The sequence below is a fragment of the Poecilia latipinna genome, unplaced genomic scaffold (assembly GCF_001443285.1).
Source record: "Poecilia latipinna isolate Pla-1442-1.1 unplaced genomic scaffold, P_latipinna-1.0 Scaffold267, whole genome shotgun sequence".
Taxonomy (NCBI): Eukaryota; Metazoa; Chordata; class Actinopteri; order Cyprinodontiformes; family Poeciliidae; genus Poecilia; species Poecilia latipinna.
In genome coordinates this window covers 105,265-124,395 of record NW_015112883.1, presented here as the reverse complement: position 1 = coordinate 124,395, position 19,131 = coordinate 105,265, and the positions used below count along the sequence as shown (strand labels likewise).

The 19,131-nt window shown below is 40.0% G+C and overlaps 1 protein-coding gene across 2 annotated transcripts in view; it reads left to right on the top strand.

Moving 5' to 3' along the window:
* The window catches only part of LOC106947987 (pyruvate carboxylase, mitochondrial-like), a 75,004-nt gene that overhangs the window by 34,089 nt on the left and 21,784 nt on the right, over positions 1 to 19,131 (top strand). For both annotated transcript variants that reach the window (XM_015033373.1, XM_015033374.1), the window contains exons 7-9: positions 4,370 to 4,487; positions 5,601 to 5,668; positions 7,086 to 7,169. In XM_015033373.1, the coding sequence (XP_014888859.1) occupies positions 4,370 to 4,487; positions 5,601 to 5,668; positions 7,086 to 7,169 (270 nt within the window). The remainder of the gene's footprint in view (positions 1 to 4,369; positions 4,488 to 5,600; positions 5,669 to 7,085; positions 7,170 to 19,131) is intronic.

Here is a 19,131-nt window from a genome sequence, read left to right as displayed (position 1 = left end):
AATTTTTTTTCCAACTCATTGGGTTTCCATAATTTGGAATGATGTCAGTCAATTACGAATTGTCGTTTTTTTCCTTAAAATACCAACATTTCTGCTTTTTAAAATCTAATTTCTATAATTTTTAAATATGAAATGACTGATAATTTGATCAGTTACTTAGTACTTTAGTTGACTTTTTACCAAATACATGTTTACTCGAGTAATTTCTACTCGAGTTATTTTACCTGAATTGTTGGGTGCTTCAGAAACCGAGTGAATGCTTCTCTGTTGCTGCTGTGGACGGTGTAATGTCAGGTGCGGTTTTATTAACCAGCCTGTTTTCATAAAACATATCGCCGTGGTTTTGTTGCGTATCCTTGGAGCCTCTGAAGTCATGATCCGCTGGTAAGAGTGACCTTTCCTGAGCCCTAGCTCGGTCCGATTAATTAGTTGTTGACATTTCTTGTTGCCATCCAGAGAGACCAGAGCAGATATGATGTGAGGAAATTATAAAGAGATTTCTCCAAGTAACAATGTGTAGTTTGCCTTTTAAATTAATTAGCGCCGGCTTGCAGATGATTTGTATGCGTAATTTAAAGTCAGGCAAGCCGTTGAAAACGTATTGTAGGACTAGATGTGTGTGTTTACTGGTAAAAAAGCTGCCAGATTCCCACAGTGTATGTTTGGTTGATGTGCTTCCTGAAAGGACGGGTGAAGCTGCGCGCATCAAAGCTCCAGCGGCACAAATATGACAGACGGGCTGAACTGATGTGAAAGGATTACAAATGGACTTCTCAAAGTTTAGGTTTTGGAGAAACTCCTCTGTCGGATCAGGAAGGACGGGTTCAAGAATTGATTGGACCACTTTTCAAAGTCTGTTACCTTTTATTTGGGTTTTCACAGGATCTGTCACGTCGCTTTTGCACTTCAGATTTGTTTTTACTCAAAATTTCACCGTGTTGTGAGCATGAATGACCAGTTTTCATCATGTCTCCATGTTCTGTTAATGAGGCTTTTGCAAAAACCAATTAATCACATAATACATAGAAATTAGCTCAATAATTTCCATTCTGGTTATTTTTTGAACAGCGATTCTGTTTAGACATCATAATCTGGTTGTATGTGGTTTATGTTTCAGTTTTATTTAATGTTTTTCTTTAAATTACTTCTAGTTTCAGTGTTAAATGTTATTTACAACATTAAACTTGCATTATTTTCCCATGACCAATATATATTACAATATTATCATTTATTGCGATCAAATCTGGGACAGTTTATTGTCCAGTAAAGTTTGTGACAGGCGTAGTTGTCACCTACATGATCTGAGTCACTCCATATTAGATAGACAAACACAAACCATGACAAAAGACCCACCAGATAAAAAATGTTTTTATTAGAGCTGTTTGGTTTTAGCTAGCTAGCTAGCTTTTCCTGCTAGCTGGTGTATGTTTTACCAAAGACAAAATAAAAATCCTACAACTGATGCTCCATTTCTGTCCACATTTGGTGAAGAGGAAACCGCGCTCGGTGTCTTCTTCGTAGGTCTTTGTGTCATTTCCGTCGGTAGTCCTTGGTGTAGCGCCCCCCACTGACGAGGAAGGGAACAGGTTGCCCTCTTTCACATTGGAGTTAGAAGGTGAACAGCAGCAGCTGAAAATGTAACAAATGCTGCAATTTTGTTCCCAAGTCGAACAGAACCTACTGGACTACTGGGTCTGAAGACACCCTAAAAAGCAAAAAAAACTACTTATTGCATCAGTTGGGGTTAAATAACTTGTTACCAGCTGGAAGATAATCAGCCTAATAATTAATCTGATTCTCCAGACATATTTGAATAATTATCTCACACTTATTATTGCAGTTCTCCTCTGACGCGTAAATTGCGCATGGTGATATTTTGACGATGCATTTCCGATGCACGGTGCAGACATTTCAAAGACGCTCCCTGCGGCTTCTCTGCACGTTCAGGTCCGCCTCTTACGTGGGCCCGTTGCCGTGGCAACGTCACCTGTCCCGCTCCGTGGCAGGAGAGGTTACCGGAGCGGAGATCAAAAAACGTGTAAAAGCCTCGCTCCTCACCCAGTCAGTTGATGTCCAGAAAGGAAGGAGAAAAGGAAAGCAGCGGTGCGTGGACAGTGAAGGAGTCTCCTGTCTCTGCCTCTCGCCGTCGGCCTCCAGGTTACACCTCGACTTCGACTTCAATCAGAAACATTTCAAAAGGAAAATGTCCAAGCAGACACGAGGCAAGGAACTGATTCATTTTGGATCGGATTGTAACGGTCTGAGAAGTATCATGAAAATTCATCCCGGTTATTAATCTGATCAGATTTGATTAAATGTGTTTTAAAAATGTGAAGAGGTTATACAAGCGAGTTGGAGGACAAATTCCCCCCATAAAACCGTTTGACAACAAGCGAGTTCATTTACTGATGATGGAAGTAATAAAAATTGACAGAGATTTTGGGCAAACCCAAATCTGCCGACAAACGATACACCTGATGTTAGGCAATGTTTAACATGCTGATATTAACTGATATATGTAGTTTGCGCGTTTCAGGTGGGGAACAGGTTGGCTATTTTTGATCTGATTGGGATTGTGGGATGTTTGACTGATTCAATAGAAGTGTTTCCCCCAGTGTATTATAAGCCTGGCGGGCCACCAGGCTTTACTTGTGCTTTAATTCTTTTAAAAGTTTGCAGTTTTTAAGATTTGATAGTTGGTGTTCAGGTGTTAATCTTTCAGTTTTTTAATAAGACATAATTATCTAGTGATATTTTAAAATTTCCTTTTTACTTTAAACAGTTTTAAACTCAAAAACACGTCGGGATGACTGACCCAACCACCAGGCTTAGCAAGTTTTCTGGGGGAAACATTGAAGAGGAAGCTGTTTGTTTTGTTTTGTTTTGTTTTGTGAAAGAGCAGGAAAATTTATAAATCAGTAAATATTAGCTACCAACACATATTTTCATACTTGTGCGCCTCTAAATAAAACTTCAGCCAGCAAATTGTAGTTGTGAACAACTTAATTAAACATTTTAGATGTTTCCCAGCTTGAATTTAGAGATAGACGACTTTTCTGACGAACGCATTACTGTATAATTATGATATATTGATAATTACTGATCACTTTCTCTGTTTAAAATATCTGAAACTCTGTCGAACTGGTGACATGACCTTTCCTGTTTTATTCAGTTTTCTCTCCTTGCCGTTTATTTTTAAACAGTTATGAGTCACGGTGGCAAAACCTTAAAAGTCCTGCGTCGCCAGTTACTCAGCAGGTGGTTGCTAGGTAACCAAAAGAATGAGTTGCTAGGTAACCAAAGAGCGAGCGAGCCAGTTGATTCCACTAAGCTAGCTTTGCTAGCTGTTAGAGATTGAGCTGCTAAAGCCTTTCCTCTGCCTACATTTCCTCTGGTTCTGGACCAGAGATCAATAAAAATATTGAACATGCTGTCAGACATATTATCTATTTATATTGATCATGTGTCTACAGTGGTATAGATTGTTTTTGATTTATTGTCCAGCGTTTCCCTGAAGGTGACGATCCCTGCCAGTAGGATAAAGTAAGGAAAAAACAGATTCATTAAATCTCTTCTCTTAAAGATAATTCAAACGATTGCGATAAGTTCAGCTGTGCCGCTTTTAACCAAATATTCACCATAAAAATCCTGCTTAAACAATCCTGAGAACTGCATGTACTTGAGGGAAAATACCACTCTTGAAATGATTCAAGCGCATTAAGTGTGTTTTTTCTGCTGCTAAATGTCATAAATTATCCCTTTTTACTCGGCTCAGGTGCTGAACAAGCACTTGCATGTAAATTTAGTTTAATTCTGCTGGGTTTTTTTTAGCTGGTAAATCTATTGACCTTTCAAAGCCTTTGCCACATTGCCTTTTGAGAGAGTGCTCATAGAGAAACCCACGTTGGGTTATTTTTTTTTAGCAGCGCTGTTGTGTGCAGCTGCCCTTTAGGAGTCAGATAGCTTCACCCTCCAACAGCATCTCTTCTCAGGGCTGCAGGATGACAGCGAAGGCCGTGTTTGAGTTTTCCCCTCCACCGTGTCGAAGCTCGGAGGCGAAGGAGGGAGAGGGAGGCTTGGTGTTGATTCAGCCTGTCCCCAGAGCGAGAGACTGGACGCATCACACACAGATTGAGCCGTGACCTTCCACATGTAGGGTCGCGACCTTCCAGAGACGAAGTGTAGAACGTCTCCCCCATCGGGGTCGCAGACATGCGCGCCACAAGAAATGTAGAAAACATGCGAATGTCAAAAAGAGGGCTTAGAAAAACAGGAAAAAGTTGGAGGGTTTGTTTGAAAATTCAAGGTTTTCTGGCCTCGAATGGAGGCGCTGGTGCGAATGGTGATGGGTTTTGTTTTTCCATGTTAGGAACTGGAGGAGAATTACCAGCGGGCGTACTCTGAGGCCCTGACGGCTTTTGGGAACGGAGCGCTGTTTATCGAGAAGTTTATCGAAAAGCCGAGACACATTGAAGTCCAGATCCTCGGTAAGTTTTCTCACTCTGGCTTGTGACTTCATATTTGGTTTGTACTTTAGTTTTGTTTTCAACTAGGGATGAGCAGCATGTACTTAAAGTTTCATCATAATGTTTTGAGTTATGAGTGATGTGAGCTATTACTTTTTTTTTTGCATACTACTCTGAAAAACACATTCCGGTTTTTAATACGCTTCTTCAAGACACCAGTCATAAAGAAACCAACTGCATTTAATCATATACTTTAATTTATTGATATTTATTGAAACTCACTGAACAAACAGTGGCAAAAATGGTAAAAAATAATCTCAAGAATAAACGATGTTGGGAGATTTTAAGCATAATAACTGGAATTTATTGTGACGATAAATTTATCACGATAAACGATACGATAAATTCCCACCCATTTAATTTATTTTGAATATCGTGTCTCTCAAAAAGAGCTTCTGTCTCCATGACTTCCAGGTAAATTAATGGCTAATTAAAAAAGCCTGAAATTATTAGATTTAATTTTAAGTGAATTTTTAAATGCGACTGGAATTTGATATAAAATTAGGATGATGGAAATGAGGCTTTCCGTCATCAGCCTGGGATCTCGCCACTCATCGTGAGAGAAAACCCCCCCACAACCAGCTGTTCAGTAATTTGATAAAACTGTTAATGCACCTTTTAATGTATAAAGTAGAAAAAAAATGCTTACTGGTAAAATTTAAAATCTGCAAAATGTGCCAATACTCAATAGATGCCTTACAAAATTTATCATTTTAAACCTTAAACGTCTCTTTTAAAGTTTTCTTTGTGACTTCAACTGGTATATTTTTGCAAAAAAAAAGAAAAAAAAAACAACTTTCTCATAAATTGATGTTTTTCCTTTTTTCTCCGTTTCTGCTCTGGCGAGTTGTTCCTGGTTTTCTCTTGTCACACCTGGTCTGTAACAATTCTTTTCCAGACTGTCTAAAGATTTTTACCTCTAATTTTCTGTGAATCTTTGTACATCTTGTACAGCATCTGCTCAGAAAATGGAGGCAAAGAAAATGCGACAATGTCTCTCGTTAGAGCTCCGAAGCTTAATCACTTCTTTATCCCCTGACTTTTTCACCTCACCTACTTTCTGTCCGTCCTCAGGTGATAAATATGGTAATGTCATCCATCTGTACGAGAGGGACTGCTCCATTCAGCGGAGACACCAGAAGGTGAAGTTCCTCATTTTCGAATTAATCTACTCCAATATAATGCTGGAATTTGTTTAAGATTATCTTCTTGACATTTCTCTTGAGTTGTAATGAGTAGCATGAAGTGGATGGTAATGGTAAGTAGGCGTGAAGCAAAGGTCACGGAGCAGGAAACGCGCCTGCGAGCGGCGCCGTCTGCTTGCCCTTATTTAGGCAGAAAGACCAATGTTGGCGTCACATTAAGTGATTATAAACAGGCTGCAAACCCTGAAGGGCCTCAGATTGCTCTGAGCAGCAGGGGGTTTGCAGAGTGCATTTAAAAAAATACCCAATTAGCCTCTAATAAGTTGTTTAAGCAACTTAATCCTTCAAATCAACTTGAATCAAAAGTTTATTAAAAGGTAGCTGCGTTATCCACTCGCTAAGAACAGAGGAATTAGTTCATTGTCAAAATAACAAATGCCTCAGCATCAGATTAGAGAGAGAACATTAGCAAAGCTTTCACCAGAGGAGGCTGATCAACATGTATTTTATTAACCACCGCCACCTCAAAGCGGTTTTAATTGCGCCTTTTCAACACTTTCATCCTTTCGCTTTAATCAAATTACTAATGATAATCATGTTAGCGACGCTGTTCACGCTGAAAACTGACGATTTTTATTTATTGTTTGTTTCTGTTTGGATTAATCTGCGTTTTCCCTCTGATCTGAGATCTTTTCCAACAATAGTCGAGTGTTGAGACGGCTTTGGGACGGTTCAGTCACTCTTCATCCTCTGGCAGAGATCTTATTTTGGGATTGAATTTAATATTTTTGTTTTAATCAGATTTGGATTGTGTTTGAATTCTTGTTTGTAAGTAATTGAATCAGCTTCCAACATGGTGAACTCCACCCACCCAGCAGCTAAATTCAGCACCGAGTGTCACCATTAAAAACCATTTAATGCATCTGCAGGGCAGTAAAGCAGGGAAAACAGAGAAATTGTGCACTTTTATAAAATTATTAGTGGTAAAATTGACTGTTTACTTTCTCTTTATTGCAAGCCGAGGGGAATTTAGTGATTTTTAGGGTGAACAATAATGAGCGCTGTGGTAAAATGCTGCTATTTAATATAAACAATGGATCAAATTGTAGTTTTGTGGGGGTTAAGGGGCACTCTCTGTAATAAACCAGCAATTATTCACCAACTGTGAGGTCTACTGCAGCTCCAAAGAGCATTTTAGCATCTTAATACGCATTGTCTTGGTTTTTATCACCCACAACGTTATTGTTTGACTTTTCCACAGCTACTAATACCAGAAATGAGACAGCCTGCCCCTATAGTAAAGGTCCTATTCTCTTTATTATCTCTAAAAACAAGGAAAGTTGATAGGCAGATGCTGTATTTTATTTCTGAATAGAATTAGTGCAGCTTTAAGTTGTTTTTTTTTTTTTTAAAGGTTGTGGAGATTGCACCTGGCTTCCAGCTGGACCCACAGCTGAGAGACAGACTTCATGCTGACGCCGTCAACCTGGCCAGACAGGTACGGTTCTGTATTTACTGGTACAGCTGTTCAAGCTGCTGCCTTCCTGATGAGGATTTCCCTTCCTGTTCAGATCCGGATTAGTTATTTATGATTTGTCACTGAGCTCCAAACTGACTATTAATTGGGGCTACATGGTTTAGATTTGTGTGATTTGGTCCCACCTAACTTACCGTCGATGTTGCACATACTGCAGCTTCATGATGGCGACTGATATTTTGACTTATCGGTATTTTCTGCAAATGAGCTACATTGCGCTGCTCCAACAAGATTTATGTTGGCCTGAAGTGAGAGGGTCCCATCTGGGACAGTTTTGAAGGTTTTGTGTGTGAAAATATGGCGATAAATCCATATATTAAGGGTGACCTTTTATGCTTCCTTGAACAGATTAGGATACGTCTACAAAACATGCTCATTACATTTTCTGGACTATCTTGGATGATGAGATTTTAGTCTGGTCAGTTCTGCCTATTTCGAGCTCCTTTCAGCTGTTTCAGGGCGTTGTGGCGCTTTAAATTCATCTTTGAAAAGCATTAGTAGAGCCTCCTGCACAACCAACAAGAATGCAGCAACTGGTTTCTGGATGGGAAGTCAACAATGAACCTCTTGTGTTTTCCAGCAGCCATTGTACAGTGCATACAGTGGTAAAACCAGCTTGGGGTTGTTAGTAGGGGTGCACTAATTGCTAATTGCAATTTTCTGGCCAACCGCAGATTACCGATCTTTTAAAAAGCCTAACTTACAGATTACGATTTTGGCTGATACCATTTTTTGTCTGAAATGTTGCTCAATATATCAAGAAAGTTGCTGAATTGGCAACAATGGGGTGACTATTGTTAACTGTAAATGTGCAGACAGGACCTGGTCGGCCGGTTTGTCAGTCAAATGTCTCTCACAGGAGAAAAGAAAACCACAGCGGTTGATTTTTAGACCTTTACCGAGGTTGATAAAATCAGTGGATAAGATCGGCTTCAGATGTAAAGATCGGCTGATAACTGGAAATTGGCACCGATAAACCGGCTGGTCGATAAACGGGTGCACCCCTTGTTGCTAGGTAACTGGGCTGGACTCAGCTGGGGTTGCTAGGTAACGCGGTGCACATGGAATGTGACTTAATCAGTTGGATGTCATTATTATTATCCTGCCATTTTGTCTTTTTCAGTTCCTGCAGCTTGAGCAGAACAGCAAACATGTTTGGTTAAACTTTTTTTCCAACATCATCTTTGTTGCTTCCAATGATGCACAGAAACGAGCATGTTCTTACTGCAAAGGAAACATAAAGGGCAACTACAATATTGTCTTGGCTTATGTTTGGTGAAACTTCAAGGATTTTACTTTCAGGTTTTCTTTCTAAAGACATTGAACCATTTAATTTAAATTATGCCTCAATAAATTGAGGTTTTTATTCACTGGATTTACAAATTTAATGGTTTTCAGTTCTTTATTGTAACATTTTATTGCAGTAGAGGCTTGATGAGGTGTTTTTTTCAGTAGGCTGTGTTATATTTCAGGTTAAGGCAGGTGTCTGCATACTGAATGTGCAGTTACAGTTTCCACTACTTTCCAAACAAATGCTGGCAGTCTTGAGGAGAAATGGCTCTGCTACTGAAAAGGCTGTTATGGCAAGAAGCACTGGGTGAACATGGGAAGTCTCAGTCTTGTCCATTTCTATCTCTTTTATTCCCCTCACTCATAATTGGTCTGCAGGACAACTGGATTCTCCCCAGGAATTTTAATGCACCTTCTACCTGTCAGTCACATGAGGGGAACATTTGTTTTGCCAAGGTGGGAAGACAGATTACAGTCAGAGCAGCTTGGGTGAGATTTGATGAAACTTTAGGGGCGTTTATTTTGCTTTTGCATTAAAAATAAATCCATTTACCGTTTTTTTGTTGCAGTTTTAAAATATTTCTTTTGCTTTTGATGCCTGCAAGGTTCTTCATGTATGACGGCATCACTTTAAAATCAAGCATCATTGCTCTGGGAAGATGTAAAGAAATGGCCTTTTTGGTTAATGGCCCAGGTGACGAATGGATTCAAGCGAGATGGGAGGAGTAACATATGAGCAAAGAAATGACCTTGATGGAAGCTTAATGTGAGCCTCATCTTATACCTTCGCTCTCTCTAGCTATAACTTTTAATGCAGTGTTATCGTGTGGATCCTGCTTTAAAGTGCAGAAACTTGTCCTCAGGGAGGCAATTTCTCCATTCTTTCTTTGCTGAATAACTTGGAAAAAGGAAAGTTTAATTATCTGTAGGCCAACAAAAATACTGACTGAATTACACCACAGTTGAATGCATACACACAGTCCGAAGGCAGCCTCATTTCAACGGCACAAGGACAGATTTCACCTTCATCACCTCTTGAACCTTCTGTGTTTTTGTTGTTTTTAAATGCTGGAAACCATTTTTGTTGGCGAACCTTGAGTTTAAGATCTAGTGTGCAAACACTTCTGGTGTCAGGCACCGTAAGGCAACTTTTATCATTTCAACGTTTGTAATGCGTCATCGGCCTGTGGGAGGAAATTATTAACATTTATGAAGGCTGTCGTCTTCTGGCATGGCCCCGCCATCTTTGTTTCTGTATCAACCGGCTCCGCTTAAGGATGACCAGTGGAAAAACTACAACACTGAGAGATCTAAGCAGATGAATGGTTTGCATTCAAAGTAGAATATCTTTGATATCCAAAAGTTTCAACACTAAGAAAATTAGCAGTATTGGGCATCACTAACACAAAAGCACTAATCATTAACGTTAGTTCTGCTAAAGCGCCATATCAACATGGTATTATGGTGGAAGCTAATGCTAAATTACATGAGTATTACCACGTTGATGCTCCAAAGTGCAACATGTTCTATAACATACTATATCGCCCTCTGGAGGATGAAATATGTCGCTGCACATTTACCTGAATGGTTATGCTTCAGGGAGTGATTGTTTGCAACAAACCTTTCACTTAACTATGAACCAAGAGTTCCTTCCGTTTTTGCCCCTCTGCTCTGGCCTGTTCCTTCCGTTTTTGCCCCTCTGCTCTGGCCTGTTCCTTCCGTTTTTGCCCCTCTGCTCTGGCCTCTTCCTTCCGTTTTTGCCCCTCTGCTCTCGCCTCTTTTGCCCCTCTGCTCTGGCCTCTTCCTTCCGTTTTTGCCCCTCTGCTCTGGCCTCTTCCTTCCGCTTTTGCCCCCCTGCTCTCGCCTCTTCCTGCGATGCGTGCCCAGCTTCCTGCAGGCTTTGAAAACCGGTTCCCTGAAGAAAAGCAGAGCTGAACTCTGGTTCTTGGTGCAGGATGAATGGCGACACGTCTTTCTCTCTGCCTCTATATGCATAGTGTGCGTAGCGGTGAGATGATGCAAAGCAGCATGCATTTTTCATGAGCTGTGTGGTCCTGCAGTGAAGTATTGTGTGGTAACTTTACACAACAACCAACCCCATCACTAAAACTCATTACCAGTGCAGGGCAGCCTTATTAACCGACTGCTTACGATGCTTCATCACCTCCCTGCTCTTAGTTTTCATATTCAGTTCTTTCAAAGTTAGCATAGATTGAATAAAGATCAAGCTTTCACGCTTTAATGTTAGACAGAAACTTAAAACTCTTGAGTTCTCCTCAGAAATGAATAATTGTGATTGTTCATTTTGCAGTGTGATGACTAATTAAATCAATTTGGGTTTAATTACCTCATCCATTTTTCCTGAGACCAGACCTCAACGGGGAGCTGCTTCCTTTGAAGCGTGTTTGTAGAGGCTGCGCTCACATTTAGGTTAATCCCATCCCAGCCCTTCTGAGCTGCAGAATGTTTTTATTTTTGTCGCTTTTCAAGTGAATTAATCTGTAGAGAGAGCTTTCTATTTTAAAAAATAAAAATATATATAAACCCAAATTGAACAGAAAAACAAATGTAAAAAATAAACTCTTCTCCGCTACCAGCTGGGCAGCTCCTATAGTCTTGATTATTCCCCATTTTCAAGAAAATGTGGTTTCAAGGCAAGATCCTTACAGATTTTCACTATAATTCAAAGATGGGTCTGGTTATAAAAGCAGAGAAAGTTATGGATATTCTTCAGTATGGGATGCAAGATTTAAAGAAGTAATACTTGGGAAAACATTGCATAAGGACAATCAAACAAAAATATTAGAGAAAATCAGTGGTGGAGGTTTATTTAATAAAGGAATCTGGTATCTTTCAGTTTGGATTCATTTGTAATTATTTTTACCAGCCAGTTAAACTAAAATAATTTTACAACCTTGGAAGTTCAAGATCATTTCGAGTGCCATGAAAAAGTATTTGCCTCCTGCATCTACATATATATATTTCTAAACGTGGCAGATTTTAGAAGGTAAGTTAGTTCTGTACAGCAAACCAACATATAATATAATAGTGCATGAAATTAAACAGACCACAGAGCATGTAGTAAAATAAAAAAGAAACCAACTCATGAAACGTTTTTGAGATTTAAAAACAAAAAGAAAAGATGTCTGGTTTTAGTATTTTCATCCATACTTTTGACAGAAAACATCCGATCATCACATCGCACTCATGTCTCCGACTGAACATCCAGATTTCTCTACAGAAGTTGCACAAAATGTTTTCTATTAGCTCTGATTTATTATTTTTATTGGTGTTTAAGCATCTTGTGAGCATACCAGATGTAACAACAAAGCTGTCAGAAAGGTCCAGAATATCTTCACCGAAGTGTTGTGACCATCAGGACGTTTCTTTAAAAGGAGCCTCTACTCTCAGAGCTTTGTTGTTGAATCGTGACCTCTGACCTCATCTTGGATAAGTGAGGCCTGCAGGGCGTCTGATGATGTTTGACCTCCTGGATGAGGCCCTGATGAGGCAGCTGAGATAAGTCAGCAGCTTCTCCAGGTTTCCTCGGTTTGTAGATGATTGTTGTTGCTGTGGATCGCTGGAGGCCCAAATGGGTCGGTGACCTTTCAGACTGATGGACGTCAACAACCGCTTCTCATCTGTTCTTGATTTAGCTTTACCTTTGAGTTTAATGCCGTCACAGCTTTTATTTAAGTGATGTTTTTGTTTGACAAAATAAATCAGTTAATCGCATGAATTAAAACAAGTTTTTATCTTTTCTCTTTCTACCAAAAAATGGTTGAGACTTTTTCATTTTACTCGTTTGTTTATTCTAGATATTTAAAATGTTTTCCAGCTCCACTGTTAAATGCTGAATAGAATTTAAAGTTCATGTTTTTGTATTATTATGACATTACCATTATATTAGTTGAAAAAGGGTCAAAGGAACAATATTATAGGAATAACTTCTGGGGCAATTTATCGTCCAGCACATTTATTGAAAAAAGTATTTCTGGGTTTTTATGCAAAGCTGAAGCTTCACGTTTGCAAACGAGGGATTAACTGGTTTCCAGCTGGGTAAAAATACTTCAAGCAGTGCTAATTCCAAACAAATGAACTGATTTTGTTGTTCTGGGGTTTGAATTGTTGCAGCGACTGCACCAAGATGTTTGTATGTCGAGCAGAAGATGTACAAACTGCCGCCGGTGCATAAATCTGTGACTTTTACTATTTGACAGCAGATTGGTGTCAATACTGAAGGTTAAAGCCGCATTAATTCTTAAAGAAAACCGTCTATTGGCCACGTTTTCATGATCTGCTTGGTGGCATGTTTTAAAGCAGAACTGCAGATGGTTTCTGTAAATAAGTCGAGGTTTTCTTCTTCCATCTGCTTCATAAAGACCGTGTTCATGTCGCTGCCGTATGAGGGCAGCCTCAACAAGGTTCCTGGCCAATCTTGGAAAAACATTGGTTTCAAGACTCGGCTGCTCTATTTTCTAAAAGCTGGATGGATGGATTACAGGAATCGGATCTCCTTAATCCCTTTCTGTTTGTGCCTTGCATCATTTGTGAGTAGGACTGTACATAAATCTGTCAGAATATGCTTCATGCCATGCTGCAGCCCCTCGCTGTGCACAGGAGGCAGCAGGCTGCATGCAGCCGCGTCCCGAGGTGGCTTTAAAGTTTGGGTTTTTATGGCTCGAGTTGCTCTGAAGCAGTACTCAGTGGTTTGCTCAGGCCCTAAATTACACCTTTTAAACTGAAGTGCATATTGGACCAGTGACATTTATAGGCAGAAAGCATGCAGTCGGACTTCAGTAAACTCCTCCAGTCTAACCCTGTTTTCGGTTCTTTCTCCACTATGAACTTCTTCCCCTCATTACTATTGCTGGTGTCTTTAAATTTGATGAAAGACTTTATGAAAATTGTTCTGCTCAAAACAAGCAAACAAGCTCAGTTCCCAAATTACTGTTTTTATGTTGCGTGAGGAGGAACGGCTGCAGGTTTTCCCTAGAAGGAGCGTTTTTAGATGCTGCAGGTGAGCTTTGCCTTTGGCTCCACGCCTAATTTCTTAAAAAATCGACTGACTTGCTTTTGCAAGACTGATTGCAAGTCCTTGTTTGGGGATTCAGTGGTTGTGACTTGTAATTTGTCACTTGTCCCAAGGTATGGAAGAAATGTTTACAGGTTTTCATTGCTGTTGTATTAAACAAACTTTAGGTAAATGTCAAATAAAACGAACACAGAAGGAGGAGCAATGAGAAAACTCTAATAAAGGATAAAAAATGTATTTAAAAAGTTAAAACTTTCTGCCCGGTGATTGTCAGTCACTCGATGTCTGAAAGAGTTTTTATTGGGAATATAATAGATTCAGTCCAAAATGTGGGGTTATTACACTATAAAAAGCATCTTGGTGAGTTTTAGTGCATTAATTTATTACATTCAGGTTGTTTCCATTTGTTAAATAAATGTTCATCACTGCACACCACCTCTTAACTAAATAAAATATTTAAAAATGGTGTTAGACTGTAGATTGAGTAGATTTCTTTCAAACGGAAATTTTTATATTTCACCTTGGATTTTCTGTTAAACAATTGTACAATTGCAAAAAATAAAATTTAATTTACACAAATAAAGGCTTAAATTTACTATAATAGTTTTCTGAGATTAATAATTTAGACATTTGTGACAAATGATTACTTAAGGCCTCCAGTGTTGGTAAATGTATAAAATGATATCTGGATATTTTCCGAAGCTCAGCTGGGAGATTTGGGTTATTTCTCTATCAGAGCAACACTTACTATGAACAGGATCCAGAATAAACCTGATGAATGTAGTTTTTTTTTTCTTAATGTATGACTTTACATGTCAGAATATCCTAGATTTATTATAATAAATTTATGCAATTAATTTTGTTTACATCAGATAATATACAAGTATCTTCTTGTAAATATGTGAAACTATTCCAGAGACTGTTTTGTAGAAATCTGTGAAAATAGCCTCCTTAATCAAATAAAACATTTAAATAATAAATGGGGTTGTACACGAGATGGCTCAGATAAACTAGATGGACTCAAAGAAGCAAGTCTGCAGTTGATTTGGTGTCTTTAGTAAACACGGTTAAGTTTTGGACAGACGCCTGTATGACTTTCTGTCCAGTCAAATGGCCATTTCCCCCTGAGGAAAGCAGCTTGGACTCAGCCAGTGTTTTGCTGCGAGCGGCGATGCTTCGAGTTTGAGCCACAATGACATGATGGCTGCTAATGAGACGGAAACTACCGATGGCAACAATTCTCATCTTCAGAGCACAAAATGGTACAAATGTACATTTATTTATTTTTTTATTTGAGTTTTTAATGTGATTTCCACACAACTGCTTCTCCTGAAACGCAGCAGTCACACAGAGGATGTTTAAACCCATTCAGGGCTCCGTAAATCGAGCAGAGGACTTGGTTTTCATAAATGAATATTCAGCCAGTGAGAAATGCGTGGCATCGTCCCGGTTCTTGAAAAGGTTCCTGCGGTGGAAACGCCATCGTTGCCTTCAGGCTGCTGCGAGGGAGTCCGAGCAAATGAGAGAAACCAACATCCAACATAATTAAGCACCCGGAGCTTCTTCAATTAAACTGAATCACATTATTCTTCCCCTCAACCAACCTTAAAACATCGACAGTGGTGCATTACCACCAGCAGAAACGGCGTCGGTAGTAGCAGGAGAAAATGGTTATTTTCTAAATGCACGCTACTGTGGCTTTCTGGGGAAACGGAGACGTCCATGTAATTAACGCCGGCGACATCATCGTGTGTGAGGAGGCGGGAACTTTGATTCTCGTTGCGCCTCAAAGGGTCTCATTTTGCGTCACGGCAGATTCCTCGCTTTAACCTTGACACATGCAGCCAAACGTAGTTGTAAAAAAAAAAAAAACACGGCGCTCAAACTGGCAGTAAGGATGAGCGACGTTGAACTCTTGGATTGTCGCTCCTGTTGGCAGCAGGGAGCAGCTCTGTCATGTTAGCTCTGATTTGTTTTGTTCATTTCCTGATTGAGGCTCTGTGTGCTCAGTTATTCCCTCTGGCTTTGGACGCCGTCCACTTGGAAGGATTTTTGCTCCTACTTTTCTACTTTCGGACAGTTTTTATCATGCGTAACCGTGGCAACAGGGGTATTGTTTTTTTTCTACTGTTAGCAGCCGATTAGCATCCCTGAACTTTGACCTGAAACACCAGAGGAGTTAAAGGGGAGGCTTCATGGTTGCAGCATTAAAAAGGAGCAGCAAAAGCAAATGAGGTGGATTAGCAGTGCTGGCCAACAACTGATGGTTCTGTTGGCTACAGTTGTCATTATTACTGTAACCATTGAAACCATTTTGTCTATGTAATTTATTTATTTGCCGTTTAGCCCAGTACATCGAACAGGCACATGACTACTATAACATGGTTTTATTTACAATTATTTTATTATTGACTCGGTAATACATTTCATTAAATTTAGATAAAGGGTAGGATTAAATAAGTGTTCACTTATTCCTACTCTTTTCAAACAGAAATGTAGTGAAAAACAAATTATTTTGTTATGTATGCACATGTTTTCTCTTTAAATATAAATGAATTGACACAAGTTATGACATTTAATTTCCCTTTGGGATAAAGTGTTACTGAACAATAACTCTGTAAAGCATTGTTTGTGTACAGTTTGAAGCGTTTGAGGACAGGCAGGATAGATGTTGTGTGTTTTCCTTGTTTGGTCTTCCTCTGTCCCCTGAGAAGTGCTGCTTCAAGGCACAACGATCCACCCAGCTCAAGTGAAAACAAGTGAGACAGCAGCCTCAGACATGTTTAAAAAGATTCACTGAAGAAACTTCGATTCTTCTACTTCTGTGCGAGTCTGTTACTAAAGAACCGTCCAACTTTTCCACCTTAAAAAAACAAAACATCTGTCAGCCTCACATAGGTTTGCGTTATGAATGGCAGGGTATTTTTCAGCGCTGACTTCCTGATGCTGTTATCTGGTCTTTACAGCAGCATGCAGCGTGAATCGCAAGTGGACAAGGCTGTATTGTCCAAGCACTGTGGTTTCCTATCACCTTGAAACACTCGATATCTAACGGGAAGCGATGGCGGCGTCTGAAGGATGCAATCTCAATTCGGGGAAGAAAAGGCTCCCATTTGTCATTCTCATTGCCTCAGTCCAGTGGCTTAATATATCAAACATCAGCGCCGTCTGGACTCCAAAACAATCCCCAAACAAGGACTCTGACGGTTCTGGAACACCCAAGACAAACTGGAGTGTTAAAAGGCTTGGTGGGCTTATCAGTGTCTTTGTTCCCACCTTGCGTGGTGAGTCAGGCCTCTAGCGCCGCGTCCTCCTGTAAATCTCTGTTTGTGTGTGTACACACACACACGCACGCACACACACACGGATGGCTGTGGAGCCAGCGAGGGTGTTAAATGTGGAATTAGTTCTGCCGTCAATCACCCTGGTGACAGCGAGAGAAGAGACAACACGCTCTGGCACGGATAAATCACGTCGCCTGTAGACGGACACAAACAGACCCGGGAAGGGCTCACAAATTCAGACTGACACTGTCTGGAGGTGGTCAGTGAAATGTAAACCAGAGGGCTGTTCGGAGAGGAAGACGGGCCGCGTCTTCCCGGGCTTTCCCAAGACGACGACGACTTGTTGCTGCAAGATTTGATGTTGAACATTTAAACAATTCCAAGTTTCTCTGTATTTATCCTCCAAGGAAACAGATTTGTTTTTTTTTTAAAGGTGAATTATTATTGTTTCCTTGAACAGGATGGAATAGCCTGTTCAAGTCTATAAAAAACATGTTTATATTTTTCACAAAATTATTCTTGTATGAGATTTTATTCTGGGCTGTTCTGCCTATTTGGGGTTTATTTTAGGGCCTGTTGTCACTTTAAGTCCACATCAGTTGCTGTTGGCTCGGCCCCCAACTCAGCGTTTACACTCCCACGTGTAAATGTCTGCAAACGATGTGCAATTATACAACCGTACATCTTAGAAAAGCATTAGTACCACCTTATGCCCAACCAACAAGAATGCAGAAAGTTACTTCTGGTTGGTAAATCAGCGATAAAACACTTGTCTTTTCCAGTAACCAGTGAACGGCACATTTAGCAGTAAGACCAGCTCAGCAAACAGGCTGGAGCTCAGTTTGGGTTGCTAGGCAATGGGCTGGAATTCGGCTGGGGTTGCTAGGTAACGGGGCAACGCCTCTCATCCTGAAGGTTTTTGAAACGGCTCAGTTTCCAGACACCAAGCCGGTTTTATTGCCCAACACCAGCTGAGTGTTGCTTTTTGTGTTTTAACCGCTCAGTCTGGTTTTTTAGAAGCACTCGAGACCCAAATGGAAGTCCAAAATGTGATTTATGAACAGTTCTGTATGATTCCTATTGATGGTTTCAATGCTTCTCCTTGGATTTTGGCTGCTTTTGAACCATCCACGAACAGACGGACATCTGAGAGTTGTTTCTGTAAGAAATGGAGAGGAAAAGAATCAGTTCATCTGCTGTAGGTACAAACTACTTTTTTCAATATTTTGGAAACAGAACTTGTTTATCAAGATCAACTTTTGAAGGATGCCTATCCTAATTGTGGGCTGATGCTTGCAGGTGAAACTGGTCTTATCCGCCTCCAGAAAGGTGTGAAAATCAGCCGCTGTCCCTTTTTGCCCTGCTGTGAGTCTGACTGATCTGCCCAGCAGGTCACGTCTGCATGTGCTGACAATAGTCGCCTCGCTGTTACTAAATTAGCAAAAACAAATCTGTATTGGCCAGAATCAGCAGATCACGCTGCCTGAAAACCCCTGAAACTTTTGATCTCCATCAGATATTTGACTTTGTCTGGAACAGTTTGATTTTTTGTTTTGCCTTTTTCTCTTAGTTTTTTTTGTGCAGATCAGGTAACATAGGATGACTTGAGCTGCATTTTGAGTTGGACAGGATGTGCAAATCTAAAGGGTTTCATAGCACAATATTTTCCTATTGTGCTAGGATTCTGTATGTCAACTTTAACGCTTTGCGAGGTTTGCATTTGTGTTTGCATGTTAACTGCGACAGAATAATTGTTTTTTTTTTAAGTGGACGGTAAATGGGTGGAAAATGTATAATCCTGCAGTGTTAAATCTAGGTCACTTGCAGGATGTAGACAAAGACGTATGGATGAACAGAGGTGCTGACAAAGGCAGAAAAAGCAAAGCAGAGAGAAGAGATGGTGAAAGGACTGCAGAAGAAACGGCCCTGTGCAGAGCTGTAGTCTGGATGTTCAGACGATGCAAACCGAAATGAGAGGAAGTCAGAGGAAGAAAAGATATTGATTCTTTTCTCTAGCTTGAGGGGAAATTTTCTGAAGCTGAAGATTAAAATTGGAAGAAATTGTTAAAGCGCACATGGTTGCAGTCAGTTCTGAAGGTGTTTAAATGAGCATAAACATATATGTTTAAAGGTTAATTGGATTACACACAGAGATAGCAGAGGCAGTTTTCTACAATAACACATTGCAAATCTAATCCAGGAGCTTTAAAAATGTACGGATTGAATCCTGTAAAAGAGCTTTTAGTTGGATGAAAACGTGGACTGAAGTCTGAGACCCAAACCGAGCAGAACATTCTACAATTTGAAACGTTAA